This window comes from Chiloscyllium punctatum, chromosome 30 (genome assembly GCF_047496795.1).
Source record: "Chiloscyllium punctatum isolate Juve2018m chromosome 30, sChiPun1.3, whole genome shotgun sequence".
Taxonomy (NCBI): Eukaryota; Metazoa; Chordata; class Chondrichthyes; order Orectolobiformes; family Hemiscylliidae; genus Chiloscyllium; species Chiloscyllium punctatum.
Genome location: NC_092768.1, coordinates 45,922,275 through 45,939,335, shown reverse-complemented (window position 1 = coordinate 45,939,335; position 17,061 = coordinate 45,922,275). Strand labels below are relative to the sequence as shown.

The following is a 17,061-nucleotide window of genomic DNA, read 5'->3' as shown; positions in this document are numbered from 1 at the left end:
GCAAGAGTGATACAGGATTGTTTAGCCAATGGGGTAGGTAGGCATTTCTGTGGCCAAAGACATGGCTCCAAGATGGTGTGTTGCATCCATGTTGCCAAGGTCAGGGATGTCACTGAGCAGCTGCAGTACGTCTTGAAAGGGTAGGGTGATGAGTTCAGCGTTGTGGTACATGTTGATACCAAACAATGTGGGCAAAGTGAGGTCTTTCATCAAGAATCCAGGCAGTTGGGCAGTACATTAAAAAGCAGCGGTTGTAACTTTTGGATTCCTCCTGATTATGTGTGCTAGCAAGTACAGAAATAGGACAGATGAATGAGTGGCTCAAGAGTTGGTGCAAGAGGGAGGGATGTTTTGGATCACTGAGACTGTTTTTGGGGCAGGCTGGAGATGTACAAATAGGATGGTGTACACCTGAACCACACCGGGGCCAACATCCTTGCAGATAGCTTTGCCCCTGCCTTTGGGAGGTGTTTAAGCTAGTCTGACAAAACACTACAACATATGTATTACAACTACCAAACTTCTCTCTCCAGCTCACTTACATTATCTGCAGTCTACACAGTCATTTATCCAAGGCTGGCACCAGTCTGCTGGCACTGTGGCTTTTACCCCACTAACTTTAACTGTCTGTTTGTCTTGTTTGTGATCCAGTTTTCGTACATCTGTGATTCCCATTTACTTTCTATTGCTGACAAAAGCATTAGATTAGATTAGATTAGATTACTTACAGTGTGGAAACCCTTAACTAACTTAACCCCTCCAGAATTTGAAATTGCTTTGATCACTGCTAAGAGTTTTCTGGAAGTGGTAGATATAACAGTGGATTGTTTGAAACCTTTGACTTAAACTAAGAAATTTAGCAGGTAAATTGAAGGTAAAAGCAAAAACAGAATTTTGTAAGGACGAAATACTTCAAGCAATTAAATAACACGAAGATTTGGAAGAAAGAAACTTGAAATTGGTATCTCACTGCTAAAATTAATTAAGATAATGTTAGAAATGAAAAGACTTGAATTGAAGAAAAGAGAAATAGAACATCATATTGTAATGATACATTGAAAGGGAAAGAGGTGGAATTAAAAGAACTTAAAATCCAGAGAGATAGGGAAATTAAAGAACATCAGCTGGCCATGAGACAGATTCCAGCAAAGAAAGATGGAAGAGTTACTAGTTTTAGAGAACACACAGAAAGTTATTATTTGAAAAATAAAGACTTAATCAAGAAATGGCAACCACCTCAAATACCAGCCAATGAGGAATGGGCATTGGATCTTCAGGTGATGTTCCCATCTAAGTCATAGAGTCATAGAGATGTACAGCACAGAAACAGACCTTTCAGTCCAACTCCTAACCTAATCTAGTCCCATTCGCCAGCATTTAGCCCATATCTCTCCAAACCCTACCTATTCATATACACATCCAAATGCCTTTTAAATGCTGCAATTGTACTTGCCTCCACCACTTCCTCTGGCAGCTCATTCCATACACGCACTACCCTCTGCATGAAAAAGTTGCCCCTTAAGTCCCTTTTATATCTTTCCCTTCTCACCCTAAACCTATGTCCTCTAGTTCTGGACTCCCCCACCTTAGGGAAAAGACTTTATCTATTTATCCTATCCATGCCCTATTTTATAAGCCTCTGTCAGGTCACTCCTCGCCTCCGACACTCCAGGGAAAACAGCCCTAGCCTAATCAGCCTCTCCCTTTAGCTCAATTCCTCCAACCCTGGCAACATCCTTGTAAATCTTGTCTGAACCCTTTCAAGTTTCACAACATCTTTCCAATAGGAAGGAGACCAGAATTGCATGAAATATTTCAAAAGTGGTCTAACCAATGTCCTGTACAGTTGCAACATGGCCTCCCAACTCCTGTACTCAATGCTCTGACCAATAAAGGAAAGCATACCAAACGCCTTCTTCACTATCCTATCAACCTGCGACTCCACTTTCAAGGAGCTATTAACCTGTACTCCGGTGTCTCTTTGTTCAGCAACACTCCCTAGGACCTTACCATTAGGTGTATATGTCCTGCTCTATTTGGTTTTCCTAAATGCAGCACCTCGCATTTCATTTAGCTCATAAAACTTCTATGGCTTAAGTATCAGGAAAACACAGGCTAAAATATTAAAATTTTTATTGTCGAGAATTACATAAAGATCTAGTCAAGTTTTGAAACCCTTAAATAAATTAAAGGTGACACAATGGCTCAGTGGCTGGCACTGCTACCTCATAGCACAGGAACTCAGGTTTGTTACCAGTCTTTGGCGACTGTCTGTGTGGAGTTTGCATATTCTCCCTGTGTTCAAAGTTTGGGAGAAGATTTGTTGCTCGGGTGCTCGTTGTTGTGGTTCTGTTCACCGAGCTGGGAATTTGTCTTGCAAACATTTCGTCCCCTGTCTAGGTGACATCCTCAGTGCTTGGGAGCCTCCTCCATATGGCACTCATCCACAGACTCTATCAACAAACACATCAACCTGGACCCAATATACCGGTCACTACAGTGGACAGCTCGAACTGACAACCGGAAGCGGCAGAGAAAGGCCACTGTAAATGCCGGAGGAAACAGCACAGAAGCGCTTCACAGGAGGCTCCCAAGCACTGAGGATGTCATCTAGACAGGGGACGAAACGTTTGCAAGACAAATTCCCAGCTCGGCGAACAGAACCACCACATATTCTCCCCGTGTTTGTGAGGGTTCCCTCCGGGTGCTCCTGTTTCCTCCCACAATCCAAAGATATGAAGGTTAATCAATTGGCCATGCTAAATTGCCCATAGTGTTCAGGGATATGTAGATTAGGTGCATTTGTCAGGGTAAATGTACAGCAATAAGGTAGGGGAATGGGTCTGGGTGGGTTACTCATCGGAGGGACAGTGTGTGGACTCGTTGGGCCAAATGGCCTCTTTCCACACTGTAGGGATTCTATCTATTCTATTCTAAATTTGCACCTTTAATTCTGATAAAAGCCTTTGAACAACCTTTTAAGTGGAAATAGATAGATTGTGTGGGACCCCTACGTAAAACCAGGAATAGTAACCAATTTTTAACAATGTTGGCTTTTTCTGTATGAGTTACTGAAACAGTGTCTTGAGAGAAAATAGCAAAAGTGGCAGTGATGAAGTTAGTTACATTTTTTACAAGATATAGATTAGACTAGATTAGATTCCCTACAGTGTGGAAACAGGCCCTTCGGCCCAACAAGTCCAAACCGACCCGCCGAAGAGCAGCCCACCCAGACCCATTTCCCTCTGGCTAATGCAGCTAACACTATGGGCAATTTAGCATGGCCAATTCACCTAACCTGCATGTCTTTGGACGATGGGAGGGAACCGGAGCACCAGGAGGAAACCCATGCAGACACAGGGAGAATGTGCAAACTCCACACAGACAGTTGCCCAAGGCTGGAATTGAACCTGGCACTGTGAGGCAGCATTGCTAACCACTGAGCCACCAAGCCGCCCCAATATGGGCCAATACTTGTAAGCGTTGGAGGCCTGCTAGAGATTTATAAAATCATGAGGGGCATGGATAGGATAAGTAGACAATATCTTTTCCCTGGGGTGGGGGAGTCCAGAACGAGAGGGCATAGGTTTGGGGTGAGAGGGGAAAGATATAAAAGGGACCTAAGGGGCAACTTTATCACGCAGAGGGTGGTGCGTGTGTGTGGAATGAGCTCCCAGAGGATATGGTGAAGGATGGTGCAACTGCAGCATTTAAAAGGCATCTGGATGGGTATTTATGAATAGGAAGGGTTTAAAGGGATATGGGCCAAGTGCTGGCAAATGGGACTAGATCAGGTTGGATATCTGGTCGGCATGGACAGGATGGAACGAAGGGTTTGTTTCCGTGTTGTACATCTCTATGACTCTAAGTACATGAGATGACAAACTAAAGAGAAATTGATAAGTTCAAAGATATGCTTCCAACCTATATTCTGGGGTTCATAAAGAAACTGACTGATGTATACTAAAAGGTATTAGAAGTGTGCTCAATCAATAACAAAAACAAAAACTAAAAATGTCAAAGTATGAGATGTTGTTGTGGGAGAGATTTTGGTGGCAGTTACCTGTCTCTGGGAACCATTAAAAGCAATGTCTGCTGGATCTGCCCAAATCAAAAAGAAACTTAATGCTGTGAATTACGTAGTGAGTACTTCACATAAGAGAAAGAATCAGGCAGTTGTTGACATGTTAGAAAGACCTTATGACAGGGACAATAAAATTGTCGTAAAATAGAAATACCAGAACAATTGGACAATGAATAAAAAATTGAAAATTTAAAAGTTGTTCCTCTCACAATTAGGTTGGAAAATATGGAGTTGCTTAAAAGGTTATATTTAATATTTAGAAAATGATTGAAGTGGTTTGAGGAGGCAGTTTCAGTATTAGAAATCAATTTGTGGGAATAGGTCGAGAAAAACAGTTCTGGCTGTTCATATTAATGTGAGGTGGATATGTTATTTATAAGACTCCATTCAGAGAGATTAGGTCAAGTGAGAGAAAAGATTAAATTCATGATTGACAAAGGCATTATTGAACCAAGTCATTGTAGCTAGAGTTCCCCTATTGTGATGATGCTGAAATAAGATGGGTCACAAAGATTTAGTACTAATTATTCGCAAAGTCAACCTGATAACAAAGCGGACTTATATCCTATCCCATTGAATGAATTTGATTTGCATGATTTGTCACAAAAATTAACTCGTTAAAAAGTGATCTTTCAAGTTCTGCACACTAATAGGCCCCAGAGATATAAGCTTTTGACACATCAGCTGAACTTTACCAATCCAAGTCAAGCCTACTGGAATGAAAAATGGACAAGCAACATTTCAAAGAACAACCAGTAAAATAATCTGAAGACTATGTAACTGTGACGAATGGCTGTTGTAGTCAAACTTGGGAAGGACATTGAAATCATTTGACTGAATTGTTTAATTGGCGTTTTGTAGCCAGTTTGGTTATAGATCTCGCTAAGAATGAATTTGCCAAACCAAGAATTTGAGACATACCATGGGACAAGGCCAATGTAGCACCTAGACAAGTGACTGTAAATGCCATTTTGGATTTTCCCATGCCTGGAAAAAATGTGAAATTCTCCGATATCACAGAATCCCTACAATGCATATAAAGGCCATGCCAGCCGTCGAGTCTTCACCAACCCTCCAAAGAGTATCCCATTCAGACCCCTATCCCCATAACCATACATGACTAACCTTCCGAGCCTACATATCCCTGGATGCTACAGGAAAGTGAGCATGGCCAAACCACCTAACTTGCACATCTTTAGACTGTGGGAGGAATCTGAAGCACCCGAAGTAAACCAATGCAGACCCAGGGGTATTGTGCAAATTCCACACAATCACCCAAGATTGGAATCGAACCTAGTTCCCTGGTGTAGTGAGGCAGCAGTGTGAGAAGCTATTGAAGTTGGCTGTTGGTACCAGCAACATTAATGTGGGGGCTGTTTTTCTGCAAGTTGAGGAGATAGGAATCAATTGGCCTGTCAGTTCTGATTTGAAGAAATTGACCATATATCAGCAAAAAAAAATCACAGTTTAGAAAGAGACATTCAGTCTTGTGTAATTCTGCATACGTTTGATATATACATCAACATCAATATGGCAGATAGTAGTATTTATACAGGTTGCAGTCCTTTAATTTTCTTGGAAAAGGTTTGAGACAAGAACCCAGGATTGTTTCATTAGAGCTTAATTCGCCAACCATAATTAAAAATTGCTTCTGCGCCAGGAAAGGAAAATATTATAGTGGGACGTCTTATTTAGAGCACTCGTGAAGGACACTGAGTGATGTGATGCCCATGGACTTGTAAAATAAGGTAGCTCTATCACTTATTGTGTGTTTCATGTCAGTATTTTATAATGTTCATATGACAATAAATCAGTCAGTAACTAATAATTTGATAGATAATGAAAATGCTTCCTAAAGACTTGCATTTGCCTCTAGAGGTCAAAGGTGTGATGTAAGGTGTGCAATTTATATACTTTTAAATACTCATTTTGGTGTTTGGATTTTCAATGTGGGTTTTGGTCTGTCTGTATATATGACGGGATTTAACAATTAACTTGAAAGTATTTCTTTAGCCTTAGTGATTTCTTTTAATAAACAGTATGAGAAAGAAAAAGAGAAAGGGAGAGACTTCCTGGAGGGTAATGGGGTTTTGTTTCCATTGGATTGTTTTAAGAGTGAACAGAATATTATTGAGCATTTCAACAGTTTCAGTTGGAAGGATCAGAATTGATTTATTATTTGGCTTGATAACAGCTCTTTTGGTTTCAGTTTGCAGAATTCTTGGCTGAAGCTAGAGATGTATAGTTGCTTCTGAGAAAGGGAGATAGTTTAGAACTATTAAGAAATAGGTTACTTCACTGTAAGGAGTTTAGTTTTAAAGTTCCAAATCAGAAATGTTTAATTAAAACTTTGAAGGGGTTACTTTAAGCTGAGAAAATCGAAGTTTAGTTATGTGAATACTCAAAGAAAAGGCTAACAGACTTTGAACTGACTCTTTCAACTCCAGTTCAGTAAATTTAAATGTATTGGAGAAGGGAATGTATAGGTGTTTGAGTGCTGTAAAAGGATGCTTTTGGGATTAATGGTACAGTATTTTACCACGTGTAGCAATATTTTTAAACTCGTGAGTAGTTTGATTTATCTATTTTTTTCTTTACTTTGTGCCATAAACTTGTTTGTGAGAACAAAGTCCGCAACATTTTGTGTTCATATTTCAATGAGAAACTGCCTTGATAAAAGCAAATTTAAAAACAAAATATGGTCTATCAAGCAAGACTTTAGTCAGGGATCTGACTTGTCCAATAATAACATCCGCACTTAACATCTGTGCTTCACTTTCAAATGAAATCTCAAAAAATGTAAGAAATATCTTTTGTTGATGCTTTGGAGTTGATTAGAACTGGTTGAACAGTTCACAAAAAAAGACAATATTCAGACTCTCTCAATCTGTGTAGTGTTGTTCAGTTTGTATTAACACTCTGAATACAAACACAGTGTCCTCACTGCCTGGGGGTTACTCCAAGTCCTGTTTCACTGACATCACACTGCAGGGTGACTCCATTGTTACATCATAATCCCTCAACGCTGGTGATGTCATCACTAGATGTTTGATGGGAGTGAAAGCTGCTTCTTGTTCTGTGTCCCAGTCCCACTGAACATCCTGCACAGTGAGACTGTGTACAGGTAAACACTTATGAGGGCAGATTGGCAAGATCTTCACTAGGTTGTTCCTCTGTGAATTCACTGATATTCCATGAGTTCCAACAACTGGATGAAGGCTTCATTAAAGAACTCAGTCTGAAAGGTTACAACCTTGTGTGAATCCTGTAGTGTCCAAGACTGTCGGAGATATCGCAAAAGCTTTACTGTAAAGATTACCCTTTAAACATTATTCCCCTGTGTGGATCCTCTAATGGAATAGCATCACCATGACATTGAGAACCATTTGTTGCACACATCATGTGTGTTGTGTCTGTGCACAGAAGTTCTCTGACTGTGAGAATTAATTATCTTTGATCCCGCACTTGAACAGTTTCTCCCCTGTGTGAATCCGTTGGTGTGCACGGAGACTTGATGCGGCTGAAAATGATTTGTCACAAATCTCACACATAAACGGTTTCTGCCTCGTGTGGATCCTCTGATGAAGTAGGAGACTTGACGACCTGGAGAATGCTTTGTCACATACCTCACATATGAAAGGTTTCTCTCCTGTGTGAATGCGCTGGTGTCTGCGAAGGGCTGATGAATCTGAGAATGATTTGTCGCACACTTCACACGTGAATGGTTTCTCCCCTGTGTGAATACGTTGGTGCACACGGAGGAGCGATGAGTGAGAGAAAGACTTGTCACACACTTCACAGCTGAATGGTTTCTCTCCCGTATGAATACGTCGGTGTATGTGAAGGTTCCCTGACTGGGAGAATGATTTATCACACACCTCACATGTGAATGGTTTCTCTCCAGTGTGGGTGCGTTGATGTCTGCGCAGATATGATGAATCAGAGAAAGATTTGATACACACCTCACATGTGAATGGTTTCTCCCCTGTGTGAGTGTGTTGGTGCATGAGAAACTTCGATGACTGTGAGAACGATTTGTCACATACCTCGCATATGAATGCTTTTTTCCCTGTGTGAATGCGCTGGTGATTCACGAGGTCTGATAACTGTACAAAGTCCTGGTTACACATTTCACAACTGAATGGCTTTTCTCCAATGTGAATGTGTTGTGGATGCACAATCATTGATGAGTGTGCAAAGTCTTCATCACTTTCCTCACACTTGAAGGCTGTCTCTTCCATTGTTATTGTTGTGCTCTCAAGTGTACAACAGATGCAGTGTGTGTGACATTAGATCTTATAATCCGTGGAATCCTCCTCACACACTTCACACTTGAACAGCCTCCTCCCCCTGTAGAAATGAGTCAGTGATTCTTGAGGATAAATGAATGATTGAAGCTCTCACCACACTTGGAACCACTCAAACTTCTTCCCAGCTTCACCCTGACCGATCACCCACAGTCAAACCTTCAGAAAGGTTGGTTCTGATGGAAGGCTCCACACCACTGACCAGTTTCAGATCTGATCATGTGTCAAAGCTCCCCTGACCGATTTCCAGATGATAGTTTCACTGCCCAACCTCCTCTGTGTTGAGCAATGCTGTGAGGGGACTAGCCGTCTTCCTGCAGTTGTGCAGTTGTTCCTTGGGTGATGATCAGGATCTATGTGCAGTGTCTATCCTCTCTGTGTTCTCTGGTGAGGTATGGTGAAATCCTTCTGTAAAACATGAAAAGGAAACGTGATTTGTATCAACAATATTGACTCCACAGAGTCTCACAGCTTCAGGTCAAACAAATTCAAAGAAAACTACCACGCCCTCCCAAATGATGAATGAGTCCTTTTCACCATGTTCATCATCACAGGGGAAGTAGACTAAGGACAAATCCCTACACTGGATGTCCATAGGATGCAGTGAGCCATCAACAGCACCAGACTGTATACCACCACAATATCACATATATGATTATCATCAAACTAGTAGATAACAGGTCAGGAGCAACTCTGGGGATACTTCAGAGTCCAGGTTTTTAGCTAAGCGGAGGACACTACTAAATCTGTTTCCACCACCCTGTCAGACAATGCATGGCCAATCAAAGTTATATATACTTTTCTCCTCAATTTATCACTTATTCTTCTGTCAATCATCTTTTATCTGAAAACATTCTTTATCAATTAGTTTGCAGTTTGAAACAGTTTCTCTTTATTTGCTCTGTCTAAATCCATGACAGCTTAAAACATCTCTGATTTTTCTCTTCTAAGAGAAACAATCCCTGCTTCTCCAGTCTATTCACATCTCCATCAAATCTTTTCTATACTCTCTCCAACATTGTCCGGACTGAATATGCAGCCTCCATGAGCAAAACTTAGTCTACAGACCAACAAGTTCTGAAGACCAGGCCTGCAGCATTCAGGTCGGACAACCCAGATCTATACAGAAAATCTAGATATTACCTCTGCAAAGCCATCAGAGATGCCAAGAAACAGTACCGGACCAAATTAGAGGCCCAAACCACAACCATATGGACTCCTGGCTCCTGTGACAAAGCCTAAACAACAAAGCAGGATAGAAAATTTAGCAGAGCAATTAAGCAGACAAAGACACATCCCTCCCTGATGTGCTCAATGCTTTCTATGCTCAGTTTGAGCAGAATGTCAGTGGCGTGGTGTCACCTGACCCAACAGCCCCAGATGCATCCCTGTTGTTATTATCTGTCACCGCTGCAGACTTCAGATCAGTCTTCCTGGGAGTTGACCCAAGGAAAGGCACAGGCCTGGACAGAATCCTCGGCTGTGCATTCAGATCCTGTGCAGACCAGCTGGCAGAGGTATTCACTGACATCTTCAACCTCTCCCTCCTATAAGCCGAAGTCCTCACCTGCTTCAAGAAGACCACAATCATCCCAGTACCTAAAAAAAGCACATGCAACATGCCTTAATGACTACTGCCCAGTGGTTCTGACCTCTATAATTGTGCTTTGAGAGACTGGGCATTGCGTACTCCAACTCCAGTCTCCTAGCCTGCCTTGATCCCATGCAATTTGCCTACCGACATAACAAGTCCACAGCAGATGTCATGTTCCTAATCATGCTCTCATCTCTGTAACAACTGGACAACAAGGTCATTGACATCAGACTCCTGCTCATCAATTACAGCCCTACATTGAACACCATTATCCCCTCCAGACTGATCTCAACATTCCATGACCTGGATCTCAGCTCCACCCTCTCCATCTGGATCCTCAGCTTCCTGACCCATAGACCACAATCAGTGAGGATAGACAATTGCACCTCCCCTGCATGATACTCAACACTGGAGCCCCCCCAAGGATGTATTCCCAGCCTCTTACTGTATTCACTGTACACTCACAACTTGTCAAATTCCAAACAAATGCCATGTACAAGTTTGCTGACAACACCACTGTGGTAGGACGGTTATCAAACACCAGTGATTCAGAATACAGAAAGGGGATAGAGGCCTTGGTGACGTGGTGCAATGATAATAATCTCTCTCTCTCAATGTCAGCTAAACTAAAGAACTGATCATTGACTTTAGAAAGAAAGGAGGAGAACACTCCCCCACCAACATCATCGCAGTGGAGATTGAGAGTATTGACAGCGTCATGTCCCTCAGAGTGACGATAACCTACAACCTGTCCTGGACCTCCCACATAGGTGTGGCAGTGAAGAAAGCACAACAACATCTCTTCTTCCTTCAGGTGGCTCAGGAAACGTGGCATGTCCATAACAACTCTCACCAAGTTTTACAGATGCACTATAGAAAGTATACTGTCTGGGTGCATCATGGCTTGGTACAGTAACTACTCTACCCAGGACCATAAGAAGGAAGTGGTGTGCACAGCCCAGACCATCACAGAAGCAAACCTCCCATCCACTGACTCCATTTACATGTCTTGTTGCCGCAGAAAGTCTGCCAACATCACCAAAGAGACCCATCTCAGTGATGCTCTCCTACAACCTCTTCCATGAGGCACAAGATACAGAAGCTTGAAGACACACACAGACACACACACACAGACACACACAGACACAGACACACACACACACACACACACACACTATCCCTCCTGTTATTAGACTCAAAAAACGGACCGTCCAACTTTGAATAATGCTGATCTTGTTAATGCAGACCTTGCCTTGTGTACGTCCTGTGTGGTGTAACCTGTATCCGTTACTCAGTCCAAGTTTATCTCAGCCTAGGATCTGTACCTCCTTGCTGACTATGATCTGCCTGTACTGCTCGCAAACAAAGCTCTTCACTGTACTTAGGTACACGTGACAATAAATTAAATCAAATCAAATCTTCAGTTCTATAAGATCGGGAATGATCAAGAAACAGGATGGAGCATTGCATTAGACATTTCTCTCTGTGACATCAAACTCCAGTCTTCTCCACCTACAACTATACTTCAGACTCATGTCTCAGTGTGCAAGCTGCAGTACTGGCTCAAAACACAAGACCACACATCAAACTCAATATAATCTTGACCACCATGCTGTAGTCACCTTGACCATCACAAAAGGCCCCAAAATGCTTCAAGTTGCATTATCTGAGAACTCTGGCAGTGGGCTATGTAAGGAGATATTACAGAGATGATCAAACACATGAACAAAGGGGTAGGTTTAAAGAAATGGAAAGTGGTGGAGGGGTTTAATGAAAGAATTTGAGAGATTAGGGCCCAGGAAGCTGAAGGCACAGACATCAAATGTGGAACAGCTAAAGTTCCAAGGGACAAATAGTAGAGGAGGGTCGGGACCTTAGGAGAGTTAAAGGACTGAGCTGTTTATCACCTTCCCTCAGGAGATATCAGTGCACTTTTCAGTCAGGACGCTGTGAGTTCAAGTCCCATTTATGATTTGAGCACTGAGGCTAACACTTGAATGCAGAGAACCACAGAAATGTTATAGCACAGAAACAGGCCATTCAGCCCATTATGCCTAACTGTGCTGAATAAACTAGCTACTCATTTGAATCTCCCTGACCTGCACCATGGCCAACAGGTTCCAGTACTTTGGTGCAGATCCAGGTTCATTTTAAGTGAGTTGAAGGTTTCTGCCTCATTCACCAATATGCGCAATGAAATTCAGCCTCACACTCCCCTCTGGGAAAAGATCTTTCCTCATCCCCTCCAATCCTTCTATCAATTACCTTCATTCCATGCCCCTTGGAAACTGACCTCTATGCTAGGTGAAGCAGGCCTTCCCTGTTTACTATGTGTAAAGCTCTCATTATTTTGTACCCTTCAATTAAGTCACCCTTCACTGTTTGTTCCAACAACTGACCTAGCCAATCTTTCTTCTTAGCTGCAGTTTTCAAGCTCTGGAAATATTCTTGCAAAAAATCCTTTGTACTCTCCTTACAGTGACTATGCCCTTCCTGTAATGTGGTGGCCAGAACCATACACAAAACTCCAGCTGTGGCCTAACCAGTGTCTAATGTAATTACATTCCTCTCTTGTATTCAGCACCAAATGAAGGATAATATTCCCTATGCCTTCTTTACCACCTTATCTGTAGAATAAACTTCAAAGTCTCATTTCCTCTACCACTCTCAATTTCCTCCCATTTATTGTGTGTGACCTTGCTTTGTTTGTCCTCCCAAAATGCATAACCTCACACATTTTCATACGGAATTCCATTTTCCATTTTCCACCCCCTCAACAAATCATTGATATTATCCTGCACTCAACCCACATTCTCCCCACTATCAACATGGCCAACAAACTGTAAGGGATTCAATATTGAGTCCTCTGGAACCTTCCTGTAACAACTTTCCAGTAGCAATAATATCTTGTTACTTTACTTTCTGGTCACTGAATCAATTTTTGATCAAAATTATCTAGCCATTATCTCATTGCCATTCATGAAGCATGCAGTTATGTTATAACAGCAACTACATTTCAGAAATATTACAAATTGTCAAAAAACTTTGGGACATCTGGTCATCATGAAAGACTTATATAAATACAAGATTTTGTTTTCTTCTTAACAAAAGAAATAGAAATTAATATAAAGAAGATATGTGTGTAAATGAAAAATGAGGGATAGAAAGTATAATTGAAATCAGGCTGAAGAGAGAATGATCAAAGGAGTGGTGAAAAAGCAAATAGGAAAAGTAAAGAGGAAGTATGAAGAGACTGGCAGCTTTAAAAAAAGGAAACCCGAAGTTTTATTTGGCCTGTGAATAGGAAAAAGGTGCAGTGAAAGGAGAAGTGGGGCCAGTTCAGGATAAAAGGGATACTTTCCATGCAGGTACGATTAACTAAATGCTTTGTATCTCTGTCTACAAAGGAAGATGGTACTGCCCACTAAATGAGGAAAGAGGAGGAATTTGGGTTGCTTAGAAGGTTCAACATTGATTGGGTTAAGTACATCCAAGAATACTGAGTGAAGTGAGAATAAAAATTGCAATATTGTTTCAGTCTTCCTGAGACTCAGGAAAGCACAAGACTGGTGATTTTGCAAACGTAATGCCATTGTCTAAAAATAGGATTCAAGGACAAGCCCAAACAGCACAGACCAGTCAGTTTAACTTAAGTGTTCGGAAAACTCACAGAAACAATTGTTCAGAATAGAATAAACTGACAAATGTGAACGTGCAGTTGATTAGGGAGCCCCAATACTGACCTATTAATAGAAAATCATGATTAAATAACTTACTGGTGTTTTTTGATGAGAGTACCGAGAAGGTTGATGAGAGCAATGCTGTGAATGTGGTCCACATCGACTTCTAAAAGGCATTTGATTCAATCCTGCACAAAAACATTGTGAACAAAAATAGAGCTCGTGGAATAAAAGGGACAGTAGCAATGTGAATACAACATTGGCTGAGTGATAGAAAACTGACAAATGCATTGCAAGGTTTGTCAAGGTTTGCATTTTTGGGCTGGGAGTAAGGCTTACTTGGAGTTTCCAGGGATCAGAATTTGGCCCAGTCCTTTAATGACCCAGGCCCTGGAGTACAGGGGAGAACTTCAAAACTTGCAAGTGATATGAAACTTGAAAGCATTACAAACTGTGCAGAACTTCAAAAGCACGTTGACAAGATGCAGCTCAACAAAGTATGAGGTGATGTATTTTGATTAGATTACTTACAGTGTGGAAACAGGCCCTTCAGCCCAACAAGTCCACACCGACCCTCTGAAGAGCAACCCACCCAGATCCATTCCCCGACATTTACCCCTTCACCTAACACTACAGACAATTTAGCATGGCCAATTCACCTAACCTACACATCTTTAGACTGTGGGAGGAAACTGGAGCACCCAGAGCAAACCCACGCAGACACGGGGTGAATGTGCAAACTCCACACAGACAGTTGCCCGAGGCAGGATTTGAACCCGGGTCTCTGGTGCTGTGAGGCAGCAGTGCTAACCACTGTGCCACTGTGCCGCCCTTTGATATGAAGAACATGGAGAGACAACATAAATGAAGGATACTACTCTAAGGTGGCCTCAGTAGCAGAGTGGCGATAGGAGTGGACAGAAGGTGACAGGAAGACAAAAGCATATAAAACATATAGTATCCTCAGCTTTATTAATAGGGTATAGAATGGAAGGGGTTATGATGAAATTATACAGGTCACTTCTTCTAGCTGGAATATTGTGTTCAGTTCTGGGCACTGATTTGGAGAGTGTGCATAAGAGGTTTAGGAGAATGCTTCCTGGGATGAGAAATTTCAGTGAGGAAGTTAGATTGGAAATGCTGGGACAGTTCTCTTTGGATAAGTGAAGGATGAGATGTGATCCGATCAAAGAATTCAAAGTAATGAGGAGTCAGGACATAGTAAATAGGCAAAAACCCATTCCCATGCATGAAAGGATCGAGAATGAATGAATGGACACAGATTTAAAATAATTCATAAAAGAAGGAAAAGTGAAATAAGAAAACACTTTCACACGGCAAGAGGTTAGGAATACTTGAGAGTCAGGTGTAGGCAGGTTCAACCATAGCACCCAAGCAGATTATCAGATGGTTATTTTAAGAATGAATATTGTGCAGGATGACAATGGAGAAGACAAACAAATAAGATCACAGGAGATTATCATTTGGATACCCAGTAACACAATGGGCCGAATGTCCTCCTTCTGCACTGTAACAATTCTGTAACTCAGACTTTTCTGAGAAGGTTACAGAGTGAGGATGGTGGTAGTCTTGGAGAGATTTTTAGAAGACAGATAATATCGAGGTCCTAACACACAGAGAGAACCGACTATTCACAATCCACAGGATAATAATCAGCACCATCACACACAGAACTCAACACCAGGAAATCAATAAGAATCTGCACCTCCCAGATAATGACACCTCACCTTCTCATATTCAGGAATGAGCCATCAGCAAAACTCAGCCTGGAAATCAGAGGGAAATGCTTCCAATAAACACACACAATATCCAACACACAGCTCCAGTCAAACAGTTCAGCACAAAGCACCGAGTAAACAGCTCTCTCAGCTGGATCTTCTCACACAGCATAAGGGACATTTCCACCCCTGATTACCCACAGGATAGTCAGACTGCCTGAAGGTTGGTGCGGATATTATGGGATACAATTTGTATAAAAGCTGCTCCTTCACTCACCATCTCCTCACTTGGTTTTCAGTCCCTATAGGAAGTGAACCAGCTCTGGAAGAGGAAGAGGAGACAATGTGCAGAGTGGGTGGACTCTCTGATTGACGTCTCTCACAGTCAATCCAAATATTTCTGGAGCAACATGAGATTCCTGAAACTTGGGAAACTGACCGGGGAAATGGAGGTGACTTTGAGCAGCAGATCAGGTGGGGATTTAAACTTGTCATTGTCCCATCTGAATAAAACCTCACTTATTGCAGCTGCTGTCACAGTTCCCCTGGTAAATGTTTGACAGAGATTTCTAGTGTGGGAATAGTATTCTTCATCTCCAGAGGCTTTCAAACTTATATCAGTGTGGGATGTGTTTGACAGCAGATCAGAAACGGAAGACCCACAGCATCCAAGGCAGTGATGATGTGCAGTGGTGGGATCAGTGTATGTACAGGAGGGAGAGGTGGGGGAAAGAAATTGACAGAGGGGCATATGACCATATGAATTAGGAACAGAAATAGGTCAATTGAACTCTTGCGTCTGCACTGCCATTCAATAAGATCAAAGCTCGTGTGCTTGTGTTCCAACCTCCAAATTTCCTCCACATCAACTTCAGTAACCTTTGATTACATACGACCAATAGACCAACTCCACTATTAAAAACTTCAATTACTGCACCTTCTTTGCCTTCTGAGGTACAGAGTTCCAAAGTCACACAACCCTCTGAGAAGCATTTCCCATCATCTCTGTCCTAAAAGAGCACTTAAATTTGGAGTCCAAAGCTACACACAATATTCAAGGTCTCATCTACACCCTGTATAAATAAAGCATAACATCCTTAATTTAATGTTTCTCTTCTAAATATTGCATTCCACTTGTCTTTTTAATTACGTGTGGTACCTGCATACTATAGTTGTGATTCCTGTGCTAGAACATCTAGATTATTCTGCACCTTGGAATTCTGGAGTTGTTTTTAAACTTTATTTTTATTCTTCCTGTCATAGCAGACGATTTCTCCACATTTGATCTCATCTGGCAGTTTTTTTTCCCACTCACTTAAGCTACTGATATTGAAATGGATTTGAGGGACATAGGAAAGAGAGACAGAGAAGAGATGATTACAGAAGTGAGGGTCACAGGACCAAGTAGCACAAGAAAGAAGGATACATGAGAAAAGGAAGAGTGTTACAGGATGGTTGGACACAGGGTGAAGTGACAGGGTAGGGAGAGGCTCAGGCGGGAGGGAGGAGGAGGGAGACGTACAAGAAAGAGGGGTAAAGGAAGGAGGGGCACTGGACAAATGATGAAGAGAGGACAGAATTGATTGACTGTTGACGTTTGGAGTGACTGTGATTTGGAGATTGCCTCTATGACTTGGGGAGGGACAACACACGTGAT

The 17,061-nt window shown here is 41.8% G+C and overlaps 1 protein-coding gene across 2 annotated transcripts; it reads right to left on the bottom strand.

Annotated features, from left to right (window-relative positions):
• Positions 1–2,117: 2,117 nt before the first annotated feature.
• LOC140455658 (uncharacterized) lies at positions 2,118–15,802 on the bottom strand. Of its 2 annotated transcripts, XR_011952929.1 has the most exons (3): positions 15,682–15,802; positions 13,762–13,853; positions 8,735–8,799 (listed from the first exon to the last, which is right to left on the bottom strand). XR_011952929.1 is itself a non-coding variant. In XM_072550655.1 (2 exons), the coding sequence occupies exon 2, from the start codon at positions 8,323–8,325 to the stop codon at positions 7,528–7,530; it is 798 nt and encodes a 265-aa protein (XP_072406756.1). In that variant the 5' UTR covers positions 8,326–8,799; positions 15,682–15,802; the 3' UTR covers positions 2,118–7,527. The 2 variants fall into 2 exon arrangements, 1 of the variants encoding a protein (XP_072406756.1); XM_072550655.1 differs by lacking the exon at positions 13,762–13,853 and having other exon boundaries at positions 2,118–8,799.
• Between the last annotated feature and the right edge of the window lie 1,259 nt (positions 15,803–17,061).